The sequence below is a fragment of the Sciurus vulgaris genome, assembly GCF_902686455.1.
Source record: "Sciurus vulgaris genome assembly, chromosome: 10".
Classification (NCBI taxonomy): Eukaryota; Metazoa; Chordata; class Mammalia; order Rodentia; family Sciuridae; genus Sciurus; species Sciurus vulgaris.
The window spans coordinates 120,280,794-120,303,376 of NC_136470.1; the positions used below are offsets into that span (position 1 = coordinate 120,280,794).

General features: G+C 39.3%; 1 protein-coding gene across 8 annotated transcripts in view; it reads right to left on the minus strand.

The window, feature by feature from the left end:
• NPHP3 (nephrocystin 3) overlaps positions 1-10,358 on the minus strand; it is a 37,643-nt gene extending 27,285 nt beyond the window's left edge. For 6 of the 8 annotated variants that reach the window (XR_013757392.1, XR_013757393.1, XM_079101276.1 and 3 more), the window contains exons 1-6: positions 9,915-10,358; positions 7,631-7,756; positions 6,955-7,105; positions 4,879-5,031; positions 3,769-3,902; positions 2,053-2,213 (exon numbers count right to left, since the gene is read on the minus strand). Coding sequence is in view for 6 of the 8 variants with exons in the window: in XM_079101276.1 (XP_078957402.1) it covers positions 2,053-2,213; positions 3,769-3,902; positions 4,879-5,031; positions 6,955-7,105; positions 7,631-7,756; positions 9,915-10,307 (1,118 nt within the window). In the remaining 2 variants the exon portion in view is untranslated. The remainder of the gene's footprint in view (positions 1-2,052; positions 2,214-3,768; positions 3,903-4,878; positions 5,032-6,954; positions 7,106-7,630; positions 7,757-9,914) is intronic. The other 2 variants (XM_079101275.1, XM_079101274.1) reach the window with 1 other exon arrangement.
• Between the last annotated feature and the right edge of the window lie 12,225 nt (positions 10,359-22,583).

Here is a 22,583-nt window from a genome sequence, read left to right on the forward strand (position 1 = left end):
GTTGTGAGAAGCTACTGAATAGTATCTTTAAGTAACTCTGTGGGTACAAGTATAATCATTGGTCAGAAAAGCACTTCCCCATCAAGCTTTCAGGAGTGGTATTTCTAGACTCATCTTTCAGGAAGGATGAAGGAGCCATTAGGAGAGGTGAATGGGCAATCTGAAAGAAATGAAGGCCCCAAGAGCCCCTGCTTATGGTGTGAATCTCGTCCCTACTGCCACACTCCTTGACAGCCAGGAAAGAAACAAATAATTAAATAAAATAATAAATGAAGTAAGAAAATTTTAAGTAAAACAAAGGCAAAGAAGAAGCTGAGAAAAGACAAGTTTAAAAAAATTAAAATTCTGGGCTGGGGTTGTAGCTCAGTGGTAGAGCGCTTGCCTGGCGTGTGTGAGGCACTGGGTTTGATCCTCAGCACCACATATAAATAAATAAATAAAAGAAAGGCATTAAAAATTAAAATTAAAATTCTTATTCTTCAATAAGAATAACCTTTTAAAACCTAAAATAAGTGTAATTTTAGTTAAAGGAGATAAATGAATCTGCCAAGCAGAAGTAATAAAATATAAAAGGAATGGGGGGGTGGTGACATTAAGAAGAGTTTAAGATTAGAAAGATAAAGTTAAAAGTATCAAAATAATGTAGAATATTCTATAACAAGTTTCTTTAGGAAAGAAAAAACAAGATGGCTTCAAGGATTAGAGAGAGGAATTAAAGAAAAATAATATAAAACAAATGATAACAAGTAAGATAAAATGTTACCAATATTAAGTAAGAGCCTTAGCAAATATAAAAACAAGGAAGAAAAGGGAAAGGGGTAGATAGTAATAAAACTCACTGAAGGCAATCAAATGGAAGGACTCCTTAAACACACTCCAGGTGAAGGCTCATTGATCAGCTAGTTCCCACCTGCCTGGCCACTAGGCAGTCTTCTTGGTTTTGGTACCAGGGATTCAATCCAGAGGTGCTCAGCCACTGAGCCACATCCCCTGCCTTTTTTTTTTTTTTTTTTTTTTTTTTAACTTTTTATTTTGAGACAGGGTCTTACTAAGTTGCTTAGGGCCTCACTAAAATGCTGAGTCTGGTCTTGAACTTGTGATACTCCTGCTTCAGTCTCCCAAGTTACTGAGATTGTGCCACCACACCTGGCCCATTAGGCAGAGTCTTTAGGACCAATGATGAGTTATACAGCAGGGAAACTCTTGTCAAACTTTAGGTCTCACATTCTTCTATACACAGTAAAAGTCAGTTTGTCCTCAATCAAAAAAGAAAAATACTTTGGAAGGGTTAACTCTAATCAGATAACAAATGTAGAAAAAAAAATTATTAACCTCTCCGTAAGCCTGTTTGTCTTTTATTTATGTATCTAATTGATTTTAAAAATCTGTATTTGCAGACAAGATTTATTAGCATGCTTATATTGAGATTATTAAAAAACTGTCTGCTGGGTTTATTCAAATAGTAAAGCTCCTCAACACACTTCAGTTATGATTCAACACATATACAGTGTTTAAGTGTGTATGTATCATATAAAATTGATAAGCCTCTGAAATTGTATCCAAAGAAATAAAATAATGAAGGTTAATGATTACTGAAATCAGGGTCACCAACTTTTTCTGTAACAGGTCAGAAAGTCAACATTTCATACTTTGCAGGACTTACATTTTCTATTCCAACTACTGAACTTTTCCGTTACAGTAGGAAAACAGCTATGGAAAGTACATAAATGAAAGAACATAGTTGTGTTCTGATAAAACTTTATTTACAAAGGCAGGCACCTGTCTGGATTTGGTCCCTAGGATATAGCTTGCCAAGTCCTGATTAAAATAATCTTTGTATTAATGATGTTGTTCATACAACCTATTAGACAAGTCTAATAGTCTAAAACTTTAAATTCTTTATTTTAGGTAAGTGTGTAACAATTATAGAACTTATTAAATTTCATATATTGTTTTTGATTTTAAGTATGCACTTACAACCTATCTTTCAAGTTCATTTGCAATTTCAATTCAATTTATAGCTAATGCCTATAGTAAAATTTTCCATCTTACCTTGGTAAAGTTGAGTGAACAAATAAAATAACTAAAGAACTCTTCTCAATTTCCCATTTTCTTATAGTGAGGTACTGATTTTCAACATCTATTGGAAAATAAACAGCATGGAAAAAACATCCCATTGTCTCGCACATTCTTTTAAGTTTAGGTGAATAATCCTAAAAACAAATTATGATATATAAAAGAAAAATATGTTTAACTTAAGATGTAATAAGAGTCATATGACTTTAAAAAAAATCAAGCTTTAGAACAGGTTATGGTAGGTATTTTCTAATACAAAAGTTTAGAAGTAATAATGAATCACATTTTTAAAGAAATCCTAAAGAAAAAAAGCAAATTTCTCTCTAAAACATAATTATAGCTTAACCACCAAGCTATTTTCTAGCTCAGAAAATGATTTATTTTACTATCAAAACAGGAGAAAGCATTAGGATATTTTGTTTTGGTGTTTGTTTCTTTTTGTTATTATTATCTTGAACAATTTTGGTTTTATTATTCTAAAGAATATAAAATATTGATCTACAGATCTATATAATACAAAGACTCCAGTTTGATATATTAGACATCAAAGCAAATATGCTAGAAACATGTCGGCCTTTAATAAATTAGGTTACTAACTTAAGTTACTAAGTAAAGATGATTATTATGGAAAAATCAGTAATGATCTCAAAATAGCCTTGGGAATAACCCATAGGCAATTACTGAATGAAAACTTTGAGTTTTAAAATATTTTATTTTTTTTACCAAAATTGAGTAATACCATAAAGGAAAGCTAAATGTATTTATTAGTCAACAATCTGGAGGATATTAATACAGGAGGTTTGGTTCATGGGTTTACTTAAAATTCATTGGAAGAGTGGCAGGCAAACTTTTTCTATAAAGAGTTAGGATGGCAAACAGTTTTACAAGAATAATAAAAGCTTAACAACTTGGCCTTTTAGCAGGGATCTTTAAAGTCTATTTGGCTCCTGTCACAATTTGCTCTGCCATTGAAATGTCCTTGTAATGCAGTTAGAGTTGATATATATCTATATACGAATGAGTCTGGTAATGTACAATAAAACTTTATTTATAGACACTAAAATTGGGATTTCATATAACTTTCACATGTCATGAAATATTATTCTTCCTGTGATTTTTTTTTTTTTAGCAATTAAAAAATGTGAAAACCAGTCTCAGCTCTGGGCTATGTAAAAACAGGCAGAAGGCCAGATTTGACCTACAGGATACAGTTTGATGATCCCTATCTTAGAAAAACTTCAAAGGTTGCTTTGAAGAATGAAAAACTATAACAAGGATTACATTTGTTACTACCTGCAACAGATTCAAAGGATAGAGCTGGCAGATGTCACTGAAATAGGTGTGATCAATTAAGCAAATAAAATGTAAAACAACATAAAGCTCCAACATCCTAACATGGTATTCAATACTAACTACAATTAGTTAGAATTCTGTCTGTCTCACTTCTGAGAGTGAGAAAGTCACTCTCAGAAAGCTAAAAATCAAAACCCTTAATTCAACAGTTATTTTTCTTTGCATCTAATACTGAACAAGGTTTTCTCTGAAGAAAAGTTCACGATGCATCCTGTTCCTTAAGACATATAATCTAGTAGCCAGCAAGCCATGTGGTTTAGAGACAACAGTATCCTGAATAGGGAATAAGGTCAACTTGTGTTTTAAAGCAGGGAATACAGAATTTATAGATCTCCTCACCTTCAGGAAAAGATCCATTTCAGGCTGGGTTTCCTCTGTGTAAATGAGGTAACATCTGACAGTGTTACTCCATAGAGAATGTGACAACAAGGGAGTAACCTGTAATAAACTAGCTACAGCCATATCCCAATCATCTGAAAAGAGAATTTCCAGAAGTTCATGGAAAAATTACCAGAAGGCATAACAGGCACATTAGAATGGAATCTTATCTCACAAGTTAAGACTGAGATGTCTTGTAGAATGGCATAAAAGGCACTTAGTTCTTGAACCTCAAATTCCTTCCTGGGACTTGAAGCAATAAAGGTCTCTAGTGGTCTTCCGGAGTGTACTGTGATTCTAGTCAAACGTCCCAGAACTATTTTACATGAGCTGTTCAATTACTCTGCTATTTGAACTGTTCAATTACTCCTGTATCCCAGGATGACCTATCATTTTACTTTCTTATTCTCATTGTATTAAGTCATAAAGAACATTTAAGAAAAATGTAAAATGAAAAGTAGTCTTTATGCTACTTAGAATGAAAACTGAAATATATTTGGCTAATTTGAAAAGTACAATTTAAAAAAATTTTTCATTTTGCAAATAGAGAAAAAACTTTACAGTTTTAAGGAAAAAAGAATAGAGCTATTTACAAACCTTCTTAGGTCTGCACTGATATGAAATTGTAAACAGACCTTATAGACTTTTTGGACATTAGATTATATGAAAACAATTCTTTTGACTAAGAATACTATATGACCTAATAGGCTTTGTGTACTTTGTTTCATAATATGCTCTAACCTCCTACATCATCAAAGAAACAATAGAGGGCAAGACTAAACCCTATTGTTTCTCAGATAATAAGCATCAGACTCTTGCTGCTTAAACAAATCACCTGAGCATTCGGACCAGAAGCATAGTAACTAGAAGCTGGTTGGCCCAGCTGGCTGCAGCATCATCTGATTTCAATATGAATTATGTAACCTCATCAACTATGTATACCTAGTCAGGTACTGAGTCAATGGAAGGTATTCAGAACAAATTTCATGCTCTGCTGGTAGCAGATGTCTTAGCACGAGATATATGAAATCAAAGACACTAGGCAAGTAATTGGCAAGCAGCGTGTGTTACCTCTGTTGACGTTTGCAAAGGGTCCCTCCACATCTATAGAACTGTGGGCAAACTCTGGACCTCTGAAGGACTGCTGAAGCTGGATCAAACTCCCTATGGAGGGCTCACTTCCCAAGGCTCCACCACTCCAATATTCACACTGGGTTCCAGCAGCTGTTTTAGCAAGAGAGTTTTATGTTGTGCAGACCAAGTTACCAAATGTTCAAAAACTCAGCTCATATATTGAACAGGATTTATAACTTTAAAAACACTACGAAGTTACATATATAATAAATATTTACATGATTTTGAAAGTACTTTGCCACCAACTTTTGGCACATTTCTAAGGTTCTGGTTATCATCTCAAATTCAAGGAGGAGATTAAAAAGGAAGGAAGAAAAGAAATAGGAATACAATAAACAAAAGAATTTTAATAAAAGGACAGTTTACCCCATGCAAAATTTTATTGTTTTTAATTATACCTTGTAGATATCAACTAAAATCTAAAAGAAAGAACTTCAAAGGCAGGCTGCTATTCATGCACTAATAACTAATCTCTGTAATTTGTTAGGATATGAATTCTAACCTCCAAGAACAACACAATTTATGTCTGAATCAACAGTTACTTGTGAACGTGTGGATGATTTCCTAACAAACCACATGGCCCAGAATACCTAGATGTCATCCTTGACTAACTGTAAGTAAACTGATGTTTGGATTAAATCTCTGGCAAAACTGGAGTTTACTATTTACAAATGGTAAGAGTAATTTACAATTGGTAATTTTTGAATATCAAATGGGTAACATTCCCTCAAGGATTCCTTCTTCAAGTTTAAATCAAAACATGAAAAAACACCTAGTTGGGTGTGGTGGCACACACCATAATCACAGTAACTGCTGAGGTTGAGGCCAGCCTCAGCAATTTAGCAGGACTCTTGTCTAAAAATAAAAAGGGCTGGGGATGTAGCTCAGTGGTAGAGTGCCCCTGGGTTCAATCCTCAGTATCTACTCCCCCCACCAAAAAAAGACCTAAAAATAAATATTACATTGTTTTTGTTAACGTCCCAAGACAATTACAACAGATTTGAAGCACTGTATATTTGAACACGCCAGTACTGAAACAACCACTCAGGCTAACGCGACAGCTAATAGGTATTTTCTTAGTTGTTCTTGGCCAGTCAGAATCACTCCAATTTTTTTTCAAAAGTTAGTAATAAAAGTCCCAGGATGCTGCTCAGATTCCATGGGACCGTAACAAAAATTAAAAAGGAACTGTCAGTTACTATATTTTACTCCAAAGTGCACCAGTTTGTAAGAATATAATTTTATAGTTCCTTATAAGTGGGAGAGTGACTGTATTTTCCCTCTGCATTTAAAACAATCTTTCCTTTTTTCAATATTAGTCACAATTTGTTCATATTTTGTTATAACATGGTGAACTCTTTCATTCTGTGATTTCAGGCCTTTTTGCTAGAAATATATATTTTATATGTTTCATCATGAAACAAAAACTTTTTAATAGCTTGCAAAACTACACTGGGAACATCTAGGGAAATATAATGCAGGTATTTCTAAAGGATAATTGCAAAGAATACATCATTATATGGGAAAATAATGTTTTAGAGAATACTAGTTCCAATAGCTCTCACACTTGAGTGAGGTTGTCTGCCTGGCTATCAATTATACTTTCCAATCCTCCTAGGTGAAGTTCTGGCCAATGAGATTTGAGCAGAAGTGATCTGAGCATCTTTCAGGTTGTGTCTTCAGAGACAGCAATGTGTTCATCTCCTTGGCTAAAACACAGGTGTGATGGAGGACCTGCAGCAGCTATCTCAGGCCAGAGAGAAAACAGCTATGGGGTAGAGTTGGTAAAGCGGCATGGCAGAAGGAACTTCAGCCCCTGATTTCATGTATTTCACGAAGAGGAGAGACACACTGACACAGGAAAAAGTGAAACCTATCTGTAACAGCAATCTAAGTAGTCACCTAGCTAATATAGACAAATAAAAGGAATACGGCAGGATTCAAAGTTGGCTCTATAATATCACTATAGCTATGTTGAAAGCTCAACATATTATAAATAGGAATTGAATTTACCAGTAACATCTGTACAGTTGTCATCTGAATCAGATTCCCCAGGATCAAATACTTGGATCCCCTGAGCCTGTAGCCTCTGAAGTTTGCTCTCCAGTTCTCGCTTGGCCCTCAATAAGTCCTGAATTTCATTTTCTTTGGTCTCCCTAAAAATCTTTAAAAAGGAGAATTTAATTTTGAAATCTTTTTCATAATCAAAAGGTTGTACCATCAACTTTTAAGGGGAAAAAAGTTTTCATTCATAAAATTAGTATTCACTTGGTTCCCCATCTCCTCTTTTTTAGGATAAAGTCCCAGGAGTTTTTCCTTACTGTTTCACACCTGGAACCCACTGGAATTGGCAGGATGGATGTGTGTGGCGTGGGACTTTCATGGTCGCTGCATGATGTTCAGTAAATCTGTCTTTTTCTCACTAAAATCTCAAAATTTAATCCCCCCAAATTTCTCTTCTCCAAGTAGAAACATTTTCCTTTTTTAAAAATCTCTATTAAAATTTTCACTTTTATATCTTCTAATTGTTATATCATGTTCAACTCAAAAATGAAAAAGTGCTCTACACTAGTTCTTATTAAAATTCTACATAATTTATTTCTATTTATTCACTGCAGTATTCCAGGAACTTTTAAAATATATTGATTTTATTCTGTGTCATTCTGAGGAAAAAATGTAAGGAATTTACCTTGAATTGCCTTTTAACTTTATCTCTGTCATGTTCAAATGTAGCTGCTCTCTCCATTGCTTGGTATTTTGCTTCTAAAGCACTTTCTTTTTCCCGAAGTATCTTCTGATAAGTTTTCTGAAGTGCCTGGAATAATTTACCTTGTTATCTCTTATCAAAAATAATCTTTCTACCAAATTTTATATTTATACCTTTATATTACATAGTTCAGGATTTTAATAATCCACTATTTTGTCAGTTATCAAGAATTCCAAGGGGCTGGGGAGATAGCTCAGTCAGTAGAGTGCTTGCCTTGTAAGCACAAGGCCCTGGATTGGATCCCCAGCAACCAAAAAAAAAAAAAAAAAAAAAAAGAATTCCAGGGGGCTAGGATTGTGGCTCAGTGGTAGAGTGCTTGTCTAGCATGTGTGAGGCACTGCATTCGAGCCTCATCACCACATATAAATAAATAAAAATAAAGGTATTATGTCCATCTACAACTAAAAATATTAAAAAAAAAAGAATTCCATGTTGCCATTTTATTCAAATACATAATGAAAAAATGCAGACATGCTGGGCGTGTTGGCGCACACCTGTAATCCCAGTGGCTTGGGAGGCTGAAATAGGAGGATTGCCAAGTTCAAAGCCAGCCTCAGCAAAAGCAAGGTGCTAAACAACTTGGTGAGACCCTGTCTCTAAATAAAATACAAAATAGGACTGGGGATGTGGCTCAGTGGTCGAGTGCCCCTGAGTTCAATCCCAGTACCCAAAACCAAAACAAAAAAGTGCAGACATGCCCGAACTAAAGAGACACTTCAACATTAAGCCTTCCATGGAAATTAATACTTTTTTTTTTTTAAATACTTTATTGGCTCATTGGCTCTTAACTTCCCTACATCTCAGTTTTTCTGATTTGAAGATAATAAAAAAGACAACTTAACCTGAAGGACAATTAATTCTGGGAGACTGCTCCCTAGCATCATGTCTTAGTCACATTATTATCCCCTAAGCCCTTCACAGTGCCTGATATACTGCAGGGCCCAGTAAATGTCTAACTGACTGACTGCAATAAATATAGAAGAGTTTTTCAAGCCTACATAGGTGAGAAAGGAACCAAATGCATTACACAAGGAATTGGGATTCGTAACAAGTAATCTGGAACTGTGATATTTGTCCAACCCTCCTTACACTCTGCCCTATTTGGTTTGGCCTTCTTTTCTACCTGTCAACGCACAGTGATTTTTCAACAAGCAGCATCCACTGGGAGTGGCTTGGACACATGAAATCAGATATCTGAAAAGGGGGAGAACACAAGTCCACTTTATGTACCCAAGTGCATTAAGTCCACCCAGTAAGAAATGGATAACGGACTAATGCCAAGTATGTCTTTGCAGATAAGGTGCAAATTATATAACATAACAGCTAATGAAGGGGTGAAATAAGAAAACCTGACTGAAGAATGCCTAGATTAGAAGGAAAGGGGCTTCCTTCTTTTACATAAATGAATCTTAGGTATTTATTTAACTTCTACTGTGGTAAGCCCAGGAAGTCTTGAGCTGCCTACAAGCCTCAACCACAGTAGAGAGTAAATAACCATCAGAGAAATTCGAAACCAATGGCATAAAGTCTCAGAATTTTGCTCACTGAAAACGTCGTTTGCTTTTTATACTATCAATGAATTAAAATATATCTATTCCAAAGAAGGCTGCGAAAACTGCTCTGAGCAAATTAATCATATGGACTAAAGGGCTCTGACTGCATTCAGGTAAGATTTTCAACCACAGCAGTTAGAGGGTGAAAACCAGGTTTCCAGAAAAATTCATGTCAAGATCATTAGAACCCAACAGCTGTGGAACTTCACAACTGAGCCATGAGTCCACCTTGGCAGTGTGTAAAACTGGCGGTGGGGTAGCACTCCTTGGAGGAATCTGTGGAGTTGCTTCAACAGACGCCTCCAGTCTTGGTGTGCGCGCTTCAGAGCCTATTTTCCTGGGGGCTGGCATTTGAGACACCCCCTAGCTAATTACTTTAAGTTGTCTAAATGAATGAACCACAAATCGAAAAGGGGGAGAACAGCTGAAAAGGAATCAGTTTGGACTCAACAAAAATTATGGCCCCTCAAAATGAGGGGAAGTTTCTGTTCAACTTTTTAAATTATTTGATTTGGAGAAGGGACACGGTGGGACGGGTCAGGCGTCCAGGGTGCAGCCCAGCAGTGCCACCAAGCGGCTGCGCAGCGTGAGCAGGCCGCCCTGGGCCTCAGTTTCCCCAGCGTCACGACTGCCCGGGTGCGCGCCCGCGTTACCTGCAGCTCGGCCCGCAGCCGCTTGTTCTCAGTGTCCAGCTTGGCCTCGCGGCGGCCCATGGACAACAACTCTTGGTTCTTGCTGACCCGGAAGATCTCGTACTCCTTCTTGAGCCGCTCGTACTCGGCCGCTGCGTACTCCAGCTCCGGCACCGACGACCCGGTGGACTTGAAGCTGGCGCCCAGGAGCCCGCCGCTGCCCGCAGCGCGGGGCAGCGACCCGGGCCCGGCCGCCGCCGCCACCCCCGCGCCCCGGCGGAACGAGTTGCGCAGCAGGCGGGCCTTGGGCTTCACCTCCACCGGGATCTCGCAGGCCTCGCCGCCGCCCGCCCCGTAAGTGTCCTCGATCACCTCCCCGCCGGCGGGGCTCACGAGCGACGAGGCTGTCCCCATGGCGCCGGGGTCCACCGCAGCGCGTCCGCTGGGTACCAAGAGGGGGCGGGACAGGAGGAGCGGCACGGGGCGGGGCGGCCGAAGGGGCGGGGCGGGGCTGGACAGCAGGACGGGGCGGGGCTGGACAGCAGGACGGGGCGGGGCGACCGAAAGGGCGGGACAGGCACTAAAGAGTGGGACGGGGCGGGGCGGGGCGGGGCTGGACAGCAGGGCGGGGCGGGGCAGCCGGAAACCAAGCGGTTCCGCAAGAGACCAGGCGGTTCCGCAAGAGACCAGCGGGGCTAACGCAGCCTGGCAGCGCAGCCGGATCGCGAGGACAAGAGCTAGCGGGACTGGGAGGGATCGCAAGAAGTGAAGGGTGTTTGGAGAGGGGCAGCAGGATACGGCGGCACGGCAAGAAGGGCTAGCTTCTTGGCCAAATCAGACCAGTACAGTAGTTACAAGGCCCAGCTGGACCGGCCATAGGCATGTAGGGGCTGCTCTCCGCGTCCTCTGCCCAAATTGAGGTTCCTGGAAGGCGGACCGCACAGCGAGCACCGACGTGGATCTAGCTGCTTACCTCCGATGTTACTATTTCTGTCGCTGCCATTGTCCCTGACCGGGACATTGACATTTGGGAAATCTGAGAAATGTATTGAGTACCTATTATGTGCCCCTCGTGATGCCCCCTTCTCCCCTCCCCCCACTTTTTTGTTTTTTGGTACTAGGGATTGAACCAAGAAGTGCTTTACCCCTGAGCCACATCACCATGTGTCTGTCAGTATGCATGTAGATAGAATGCCCGGGAAGACAGTACCAGTCAAGAAAAGAACTTTCAGGTTTTAGAACAGGAGACCATCAGGGACAAGCCTTAGAGAAGACCAGGTTTTATAACTTGTGGCAATAAGAGACATTGGGGACCGTACACCAGAGGAACTGTGAGGCAACTCACCAAATAAAGGGATAAGAAGTATTATAGTATTTGTAGGAAGGGTGGGATTTAAGTAATACAAAAAAGTGAAGAGAAACTGGGTAGGACTGCTCAGGGAGAGAGTAGTTGCTATCTTCTTCGTTATTCTCTTTTGTGCTCTTGCCTCTTGCCCCTAGCCCCTCGGCCAGCTAAACTCTGCAGATTGGAACCTAAGGTAGAAGGGAAAGGACGAGATGTGGGTCAGGAAAGGTGGTATTTGTCACTTGTGGGCTGGATGTTGGTGCTTTTTGAACTGGGTAAAAAAAAGCTGGCTCTTTCCTTCTTAGGCAATTTTGTGAATCCTTTAAAATACCGCCCACCCTGCCACCTCTCTCCCGTTGCTTGAAGTTTTTAATCTTCAAATCTGTTGACCAGGGCTGATGCAGTTTCATTCCAGCTATAAGGAATAAGTTCTCTGGCACTTTAGATTTTCTTCAGGCCATTGGTCCTCCAATATCCAAGGAAAACATGTGTTATGGTTTGGATGTGAGGTGTCCTCCAAAACTCACATGTAAGAAGGTTTGGAGGAGAAATGATTGTGTTATCGCCTTAACCTGGTCAGTTAATTAATCCTGATGGGATTAACTGGTGACTGGAGGAGGTGGGATGTGGCTGGAGGAAGTGGTTCATTGGGGATGTGGCTATGGGGTATGTGTTTTGTATCGGGAGAGTGGAATCTCTCTCTTTGCTTCCGGATCACCGTGTGAGCTGCTTCTCTCTGCCACACTCTTCCGCCATGAGGTTCTGCCTCACCTGGAGCCCCAAGGAATGGAGCCATCCTTCTATAGACTAAGACCTCTGAAACTGTAAGCTCTCAAATTAACTTTTCCTCTACAGTTGTTCTGGTCGAGTCTGTTTAGTCACAGCAATGAAAAAGCTGACTATAACAACATAGTAAATTCTTCGGGTAGTCTCCTGAGAGAAAGGGAAATTTTCCACCATCATAGAACCTTAAGAATCTCCTGTCTTTTCAAATTCTCTCTGATCTCTAACTTCCAATTTCGGTACCTCACTGTGAATCAGGGGTTTAAGGATCATTCTGTAGGTTTCTGATCAATTCTTTAAAATTTCCTGCATCTTATTACCACAACTCCTTTGGAATGGGCCTCAGCTGAAGATTTCTATAATTACTCTTGCATAATAGAAGCTTCACCTGTTTCCCCTAACAAATAAAAGATAAAACTACACTAACTACTCACAGTTTGTGGAGTAAATTCAGATTCTGCATTGTGGGACTGAGTGCCCTGAAGCAATGCATCTCTTCTTTCCTCACCTCTTATAAATCTAATAACATCTCTCTACACGTTTCTCCACCTCTGCCAGGCTAATTTTCTAATTTCTCATACCAATGTGATTTCTATTTCCTTTCAGTACTCTCTGCTAACCCTCAATTCTTTCTCTTAGGAAATTTCCTTGATAATCATACTGTTTGAAAATTTATCATCACATCAGCAATTGGAATTCAATAATCATTGCATACTATATACATAGCACTGTGCTTACTGGTTTCCTGACTCTGTTTTCCATTAATTGCATCTACATTCTATTGATTTGGGGTTTGGGGTAGCTGCTGTTATTGTTATTATGCCATTTGTTGCTTTTGAATATTTCCTGAGTACAAATTGTAGTTCAAATGACTGATGTATCTAAAGAGAGTAGTTTGGTTCCAGCTCTCAAAAAGCATATGGACTGGTTGTCACAGATGTCCTTAACTTTTAAGTGGCTTGGCAGATGCCCTCAAACACAAATCTAGGTTTACTGAGAGCCTAGATAGTGTTCCCCTATATAGTGATCACTGGTTGTCTTTCTGATCAGGTACACTATGTATGATCCTGAATAACCATTGGTCAATGCTGAAGTGACCAAACCAGTGACTGAGCTCAAAAGTGATTAGCAGAGGATACTAGCTGAAATTGCTAGCTAGTAAACTGTTCAATAGCGTGGTTGGTTTTCAACGTATTTTTCTAATCCTAAAACATGACAGAGTTTAGTCTAATTTCCAATCTCATTATCTGTTTTCCTTCTTTATGCTGAATTTAACCTACCTACCTCACTTAGCATTTTGAAAAGGTAACTTTAAACACAGAGATACAGTGAGGAATAAAATCTCTGGCAGGTGGTTTGTGACTGATTAAAAGTGGCCACACATATTTTTTAACATTCCTCCCATTGAAAGGTGACGCTTATGTCTAGGACAGGCTACAATTTGTGGTGAATGGTGCCAAATGAAAATGTGATGTCCCTGTCAAAAATTACAAAGAATTTCAAGATGCTATAGCAGATCGTTAAACCAAGTGTAGGACCCTGTGAGGTGGCATGTGGGGTTCTTCCTAGGGTTGCATGCCCACAAAACCAGCCTGTTTATGACTCCTCCTTGAATCTGAGCTTGTAGAGCCTTTGACCCAATAAACTATAGCAGAAGTGACACTGTGACAGTTTCTGAGGCCAGATCATGAGACAACGGCAACTTCACTTCTAGCCTCTTGGAACACTGGGAGCTTTGAGCCACTGTGTAAAGAAACCTACAATCCTCAGCCTGCCAGACTGGAGGGGTTATGTATAGGCATCCCCAGCGACAGTCTCAGCTGAGCTCAACCTTCAGCCACACTTACCAAGACACATGAAAGAAAGTCATCTTGGGTTCTTTAGGCTGGTCCATTCACTAGCTGGATGATGAGTGACTTCAATATACACCACAGGGAGCAGAACCATTTAGCCAACCTCTGCCTGAACACCTGATCCACAACATCTTGAGATATTATAAAACTGCCATTAGTTTAAGCCACTGAATTTTGGAGTAATATTTTCTTGTACCTGGAATAAGAAAAAATTTCCCTGCATTTAACCTGTGTAAATTGATGAATGAACAGTGCTGCTACCTTTTTTTTTTAAAATGTAACTTGTAGAATAAGTATCACTGTGTGTTTCGTCCTCAGGCTATGAATATCAGAATTATTTGGGATACTCATTAAAAATTGAAATACTGTGAATTTTAATTTCTGAGACTGGAGCTTTCAAATTTGCTCTCAAGCGATACTTATGTACTTTAAGATCTCAGAACCATTGGGCTTGCATCAAAATTGTGGTCAGAAATGATCTAATTCTTTGCTACTCAAAGTGTGGTCCACAAACTGCACCATCAACATCACCTTGATGCTTGTTAGGAATCAGTTTCTCAGATGCCATCACAGACCTACTGAATTACAACTGGCAGAGTAAAATGGTGCCTCCCCATCCCAGTGATCTGAAGAGATTGGAGAATGATTCTTAACCTTGGTTGCACATGACAATCACCTGGAGAACTTAAGAAAATGATCCTCACCCCAGATCATTTACATCAGAATCTCCAGGGGCTGGGGTCTGGTCATTATTATTTTTTAAATCAGTAATCAAGGTTGCAAGCCAAAGGTCTCATCTCTGCCATTTGTCTCCTTACCAAACATGTGTGCAGTCCCCTTGGTAAGCATCTTGGAGGTGTTTTTGTGCATCCAGATTTCTGTTTAACTGTCTTTTCATTTTATTATGGTTCACCTTAGGAAAGGTACCATGTGATTTTGACCTTATCAATAGCATTACATTTCAACTTTAGAGACAGACATGGCATCACAAATGGTCATAATGTCCCCTAGAAAATCTAACACCTTGAAATGACCTAATTGGAAATGCTATGTTGAGTTATAGTCTTCAAAGATCTAGGAGCTCTCCAGAGGATGGGCCCCTAGACCCCATTAAAATTGCCGACCTTCTCACAGGTCATTTAGTCCTTCTTGTACAAAGTGAATTCTCACTTCTTGAGTCCTTACTACAAAACCCATAAGCATGACTCTAATTTCAACAACAGAGGACAGCAGATTAGTTGTTTAGGACAAATGATTAGTTTAAGCACCTGTGATTTAATACTTCTACCAATAGGTGTCAGTATAACTCAGGAAAAATTAATGTGACTGGTAATTTGTATAAAATGAGGGCAGTAAAGAGTTCAGCACAGGTGTTATTTTCATTAATGATTACATATGTTGTCTTAGTTCCCATCACAAATAGTAACATGACTCTAAAACAGTCAGGAAACAGGCAAGAGCAGGGTTCTGCAAGTTTTCAATAAGAAACAGATAATAAATATTTCAGTCTTTGTGAGCCATATGGTCTCTGTCACAATTATTCAACTCTGCCATTAGAGTACCAAGTCAGCCCTACACGGTACACAATTACATGTCTGCATTCCAGTAAAACTTTATTTACAAAAATAGGTGGTGGGCCAGATTTGGCTTGGGGGCATAGTTTCTTGACGCCTGAACTAGAGGGGTAGTCCTTAAACCTGGACCTTTTTCGGAATTACCTGTGAAGCCTATTAAAAATTCGGAGTTTTATAACCCGCATCAAATCTACTAAATCGAAATATTTGTGAGTGAGTTTCATGCATCTGGATCTTTAAAAAATCCCCATCTGATTCTGAAGTGATTGCTAATTTAAGAATCATTAGGTCAAAATAATATTTACTGTCCCCTTCAGGGAACCATTAAAAAAGGTCCACCTTGGCATATTACAGTATTTTTAGTATTTGAATAACTATTCATGGCGTAAAAAATATAAATGTAAGGCACAGGCTCAGATTATCTCTATAGATAATCTCAAAGTTTGTCAACAAAGGGTTTATTCCTCTATAAATATTTGGGTTAAGTCGTGTTGTTGGGACTGTTTTGTATTGCAGCATAGCCTACCCCATCCTGACTGACAGAGGGGCGTATTGAATTAGTTTGATTAGAGAAGGGGAAGACATCAAAGAAAGCAGTAAAGGAGAAGGAAAAGGTACTGCTTTACAGTACCTCCCCCAAAGCTCCAATAAATTTACAAACATCCAAAAGCTTGCTGTGATTGGATATATGTTTGTGTAAAATGGAGGAGAGCAGTTTAGTTTCCAGGTGGGTTTGAGGATAAAACAAAGATGCAGTCAGCAGGGAAATGGAGTGAGAATGTTTTTTTAAAATTGTTTCTTTTTACTCATACATAACAATAGGATTCATTTTGACATACTTATACAAGCATTGAATATAATTTGCTCTAATTCAGTACCCAGTGCTTCCTCTTCCTCTCCCTCCTCTTTCTCCCTGTTCCCTTCCCTCTACTCTACTGATCTTTCCACTATTTACTTGTGTTTCTTTTTTTAATTTAGTGTCTTTTTTTAATTTAGTGGATTTACATGATGGTGAGATTCACTGTATATTTAGATATGTACATAGGAAAGTTGGGTCAGATTCATTTCACTGTCTTCCTTATCCCGTACCTCTTCCCTTCCCTGCATCCCCCTTTGATCACTCACTGATCTTTCTTCTATTCTTTATCCTCTCTCACTTATTTTGGATTAGCTTCCATATATTAGGGAAACATTCAACCTTGGACTTTTTGGGTCTGGCTCATTTCACTTAGCCTGACTGTCCAGATCCATCCATTTACAGACAAATGCCATAAAGTCATTTGTCTTTATGACTAATACTCCATTGTGTATATATACCATATTTCTTTATCCATTCATCTGTTGAAGGGCACCTAGGTTGGCTCCACAGCTTTGTCAATTGAGCTGCTTATAAATGTTGATGTGACTGTATCACCTGTAGCATGCTGATTTTAAATCTTTTGGATATATACTGAGAAGTGGGGTAGTTGGGCCTAATGGTGTTTCTATTCCTAGTTTTTTCATGAATCTCCACACTGCTTTCCAGAGTGGTTGCACCAGTTTGCATTCCCACCAGCAATGTATGAATGTACATTTTCCCCCACATCCTCGCCAACACTTATTGTTTTCTGTATTCTTGATAATTGTCATTCTGACTGGAATGAGATAGAATCTCAGTGTAGTTTTAATTTGCATTTCTCTAATTGCTAGAGATGTTGAACATTTTTTTCATATATTTGTTCACCTTTCGTATTTCTTCTGTGAAGTGTCTGTTTAGTTCCTTTGCCCATTTACTGTTTGGGTTTGCTTTTGGTGTTAAATTTTTTCAGTTCTTTATATATCCTGGAGATTAATGCGCTATCTGAGGTGCAGGTGGTAAAGATTTTCTCCCATTCTGTAGGCTTTCTCTTCGCAATCTTAATTGTTTTCTTTGCTGTGAAGAAGCTTTTAAATTTGATGCCATCCCATTTATTGATTTTTAAATTGTACTTCTTGTGCTTTAATAGTCTTGTTAAAGAAGTCAGTTCCTGAGCCAACATGTTGGAGCGTTGGACCTACATTTTCTTCTAGCTCTTGCAGGAGTTCTGGTCTAATTCCTAGGTATTTAATCCATTCTGAGTTGACTTTCTGCAGGGTTAGAGATAGAGGTTAAATTTCCTTCTACATATGAATTTCTAGTGTTCTCACCACCATTAGTCAAAAAGGCTATCTTTTCTCTAACATATTTTTGGCACCTTTGTCTAATATCAGATAACTCTATGTGGGTCTGTCTCCGTGACTTCAAAGGAATATTTTAATTATGGAGTGTCTGTGCCTCTTGAAGCATGTTCTCTAAACCTAGGGTTGTCCTGGGGTGTTCCACCTTAGGTTAACTAAATGTGTAGATTTACGGAAGACTAAGCTTTAAAAAGAGCTGCAATGGGTTTTGTTAAGAATATGACAGCAATATTGTGTGGTCCCACACAAAGCATATTGCATAGATAGGATATTTGACAAATGCAGCAATTCTGTCTTTCTGGAGCAGAAGCAGCCCTGAGCTGCAAGAAACTATTTATTTCTTACGTGTTGAGGAGTATTCCTTTGTTTTTTAAATTCAGAACTTTTATCTTGCCTCCCTCCACCTTTACCCCATGTTTGGTGTAAAGTTGAATATAAGTTTAATTTCTACTGTAGAGTCACCCATCCTAAATCTGGTAATTAGCGCCCTCTTCAGGATGCCATGACTGACTGTCATTCTTCTTATCCACACTGAATGCCCAGGAAGCAGGTGAGGAGCTGGACTTAGTTCCTACACAGGATAATGAAGTTCTCTTTGCTACTGTATAAATCTAAGGAAGAATGAGCCTTTTCCTGATTAAATCAGTCAGAGAAGAGAGTCAGTTGACATCTACAGTTGGAAAAAAAAAGCATACTTCCTCACAAGTCATGCATAGGCTAATGTGGCCAGATTTAACTTTAAAAACAGGACAGTTTCTCTTTTAGATTAGATTTATTCAGAGTTACAAAATTTAATGATTCTTTTAACATTGATAGGACTTTTTAAAAGACGAGTTTTAGCCCTAATTTATGAATGAGTTATGTTCCAGCAGTCAATTTAAGAAACTTTAATTTAGTATTTGAAGCATATTTTCCCAAGGAACAGGTTCAACCAACTTTGGCTATTGATCCAAATCAGCACACAGCTGAGTACTATTTACCATAAGTGTTGAATAAAAACAATGAAAACACCATTTTATCGTGTATTCTAGGGGGACACACTTTCAGCATATTAATTCAGATCATCCAGCAACACATCCATCCTTGGGTTATGGGAGCTAAGCTGACACTCCTGCCCAGGTATGTGTGTGCTAGGTAGGTCAAAGTGGGTGCATCTCATTGGTCTGGTACGGCAGAGTGGGGATATAGAGGAAGGAACAGGGATCAAATTGTCATATACTTTCAGTTGCTTGGATTCTAGCAAGATCTTTGTAAGTTCTTTGACTTCTTGAATGTGAGTTTCCTTATCTGAAAAGGGAGATAATAGTAGTTCATTTCATAGCAGTTGTGGACAACAAAATCAGTAAACTGGAATTGATTATGGTTTATTCCTTGGGGATTCAAAAAACACACTATTTCAGTTAGCTAAAATCTCTTCTTTAAGTAACCTGACAGGGTGACTTCAAAGAAAATTTGTCAAACCTCAGAAGTCTGAAAGGTGGTTTGAGTGACAATCCAGCAAGACTGACCCTTCTCACCCTCTCTGTGACACAGAAATCACTGGGATATCTGCATCCTTAAGGACCACCATTGTCCTAAAAATAGTGTCTCTTCACTGGTTTTTTTGGCTATTCCATTTTAAACCAGAGCCAAGTCACTTCACAATGATGGTAGATGATTTGTTAGATTCTAAGGTAAGAAGGCAGGAAACGCCAAACTTTTTTTTATATAAAAAATTATTTAGTTGACCAACATTGTGTATCTTTGTGTGCAACATGATGGTTTGATAAATGTATGCATTGTAGAACAGCTAAGTCAATATAATTAACATATATATATTACTTTGTATACTTATTTGTGTGTGTGTGTGTGTGTGTGTGTGTGTGTGTGTGTGGTGTGAACACTTGAACACTTAAAAACCCTTAGCAATTTTCTAGAATGTAATACATTGTTATTAACTACAGGTACCATGTTGTGCAATGGATCTCTTGGATTTATTCCTCCTGTTTAACTGAAACGTTGTGTTCTTTGACCAGCATCTCTCCAATTCTCCCATCCTTGCCTCTAGCCCTATAACCACGATTCTACTCTCTGCTTCTGTGACTTCTTTTTTAGATCCCACATTTAAGTGAGATGACGTATTTATCTTTCTGCACTTGCCTTATTTCACTTAGCATTATGTCCTCTAGCTCCATTTTGTCACAAATGACAGAAGTTCCCTCTTTTTAAAAGTTGAGCAGCATTCTGTGGTGTGTGTGTGTGTGTGTGTGTGTGTGTGTATACACACACACACTTGGTATCCATTCATCCTTGATGGACATTCAGATTGATTCTGTTTCTTAGCTTTGGCGAATAATGCTGAAGATGTCTTGAGATACTGGTTTTCATTTCCTTTGGATATATATACCCTGTAGTGGGATTGCTGGGTCATAGGGTAGTTCTGTTTTTAACTTTCTGGGGAGGCTCCACACTGTTTCTATAACGGCTGTACTAATTTACATCCCCATCAATAGTATGCGAGGATACCCTTTTCTCCACATCCTCGCCAACCCCTACCTTTCCTCTCTTTGATAATAGCAGTCTAACAAATATGGTATCTCATTGTGATTTTGACTTGCATTTTCCTGATGAACGGTGACATTGAACCTTTTTTTCATATACACGTTGGCCATTTGTGTGTCTTCTTTTGAGTAATATCTATCCGGGTGGCCTGCCCATTTTGCAGATGAGGTTCTTCATTATCTTGCTATTGGGATGTTTGAGTTTCTTATATATTTTGGACATTAACTCCTTTCAGATACACATTTGCAAATGTCTTCTCTGTTGAGTGTTTCCTTCTCTATGCAGAAGCTTTATAATCTAATGTAATCCCATTTGTCTATTTCTGCTTTTATTGCTTGCGCTTCCCACCCCCAGCCCCCCAAACCATTGCCCAGACCAATGTTCTGGAGCTCTCCCCCTGTGTTTCCTTCCAGTGGTTTTATATTTGAGTTGATTTTTGTATATGGGGTGAGATCAGATCCCATTTCAATCTTTCCACATGTGAATATTTAGTTTTCCCAGCACCATTTATTCCTTATCTGTTCTTGGCATCTCTGTGAAAAGCCAGTTGGCTGTAAACTTGTGGGTTTATTTCTGGCCTCTCCATTCTTTTCAATTGGTCTATGCTCCTGTTTTTACACCAGTGCCATTCTGTCTTGATTACTATAGCTTTGTAACAGATTTTAAAATGGGTCAGTGTGATGCCTCCAGTTTTGTCCTTTTTAAGCTGGTCCTAGCTATTCAGGGTCTTTGGGTTTCTGTACACATCTTAAGGTTATCTTCTATTTCTGTGAGAAATGTCATTGGAATTTTGATAGGGGTTGCATCGTTTGTATGGCTATTTTGACAATATCAATTCTCTCAAACACAGTCTTCTTCAGTTTATTTTTAGCAGCATCTGATTGTTTCCTACACATCAGTTTATTAGATGATAACAGACTCACAGACCAAATTAAGTCAAAACAAAACTCACAACCCTGAAAGTGAAAGGAAGGGTTATTTTTCATGGAGGAGGAAACATAACCACAATAGGATACTATTGTGGTCTTGACAAACATTAACTGGTAGCACACAGTAACAGGGTGTAGCACAAATCACTTTTTATTCCCTATAATTAATGTTTTCTCTACTCCCGTGGGACTCAGGAGTTGCCCCCAAACTATGTCCTCTGCTTTTCTTCCAGTGTGTCCAGGTTTTGAGTGACTATCCTTAGCCCTGAGGACTGTGCACAAGTGATATTTGAATCCATCCTTGCACCCTTGGACTACACCCCCTGCCCATTTTGACGTTGTTCCTTGTCAAGTGCACTTCTGCCACTGGACATTCTTTACAGCTCAAATGATACCTGGTGCAAATCCTTCTTCTAATCTTTCCCAGAGAAGGTTAACTGCGTCTTTTCCCTTATACCTTTTTGTTCTCCAAGTCAGTTAATTAAGTCACACTGTGACTTACCAATAGGGTCATACCAGCGCCACCAAGTCAGCTTGTGCAAATTACCCGATTCCCAGTCAGTAGAAAGTTTCCAGAGACTGAAGTCCACGGCCTTTGCCTCACGCTGTTTCACACAGGCTAATTTTGATCCTTGACAGTTACCCACCTTTTCCCTCCAGGGCAGTTTAAAAATATCACCTAGGTAGAAACTTGAGATCCATCTGAAAATATATTATGGCTCTTTCTCCTATATATGCAATTCATCACTTAGGATCGTTCACTTTTCCTTTAGAGGATTTTAAGTTACGATGCCCCTGTTTCTCTCTGGGCAGTTTAACAGCCCCGGCAGTTTTACTGGAATGTTGGAGCTGCCTCCACCCTAGTACGTTCCCCAGCACTGGTCCTTTCCAGTCAATTCCCGGGACTTTCCAAAGCTTTGACACAGAGGGAGGAAATAAGGAGACACCCCAGGGCTTGCCTGCTATTTTTCTAGTGTGACTTTTGACAAGTTTCTTTGCTTCTCTGCTTTCTCTGCTTTCTTCTGTCACTCTTTTCCTCCTTCGCTGCAAAATGGAGCGGACATTGCGCCACACGGACCAGTTGTGAGGGTTAAGTGAGGCGACACAGTCTCAGCTCTATCCAGCAGGACCCCCGCAGTGGCTCAGCCAGCGGTCGCTCCTTTCTGCCTCGATCCCCACCCATCCCGATTGCATCTGAGAACAAAATCAGACTGATTTCCTGATGGAGCAAAAGAGTCAGTTCAGACAGAGGTCGGTTCTGACATCACCTGCATCGTGACTAAAAAACCAACAGACAAGGTTCCATTTCCACGTAGTTCACGTAGGGAAACCCCAGCTGGGTTAAGTGCCACCCGAAACCTGTGGGCGGACAAGGAGAAAGGTGATTTCATTAATAGTCCAAGCGCTTTGAGTGGCTGACATTCACCGAAGGGTCTAAGGTCCCCCTGAAGGTCCCAGGCACTGTGTGT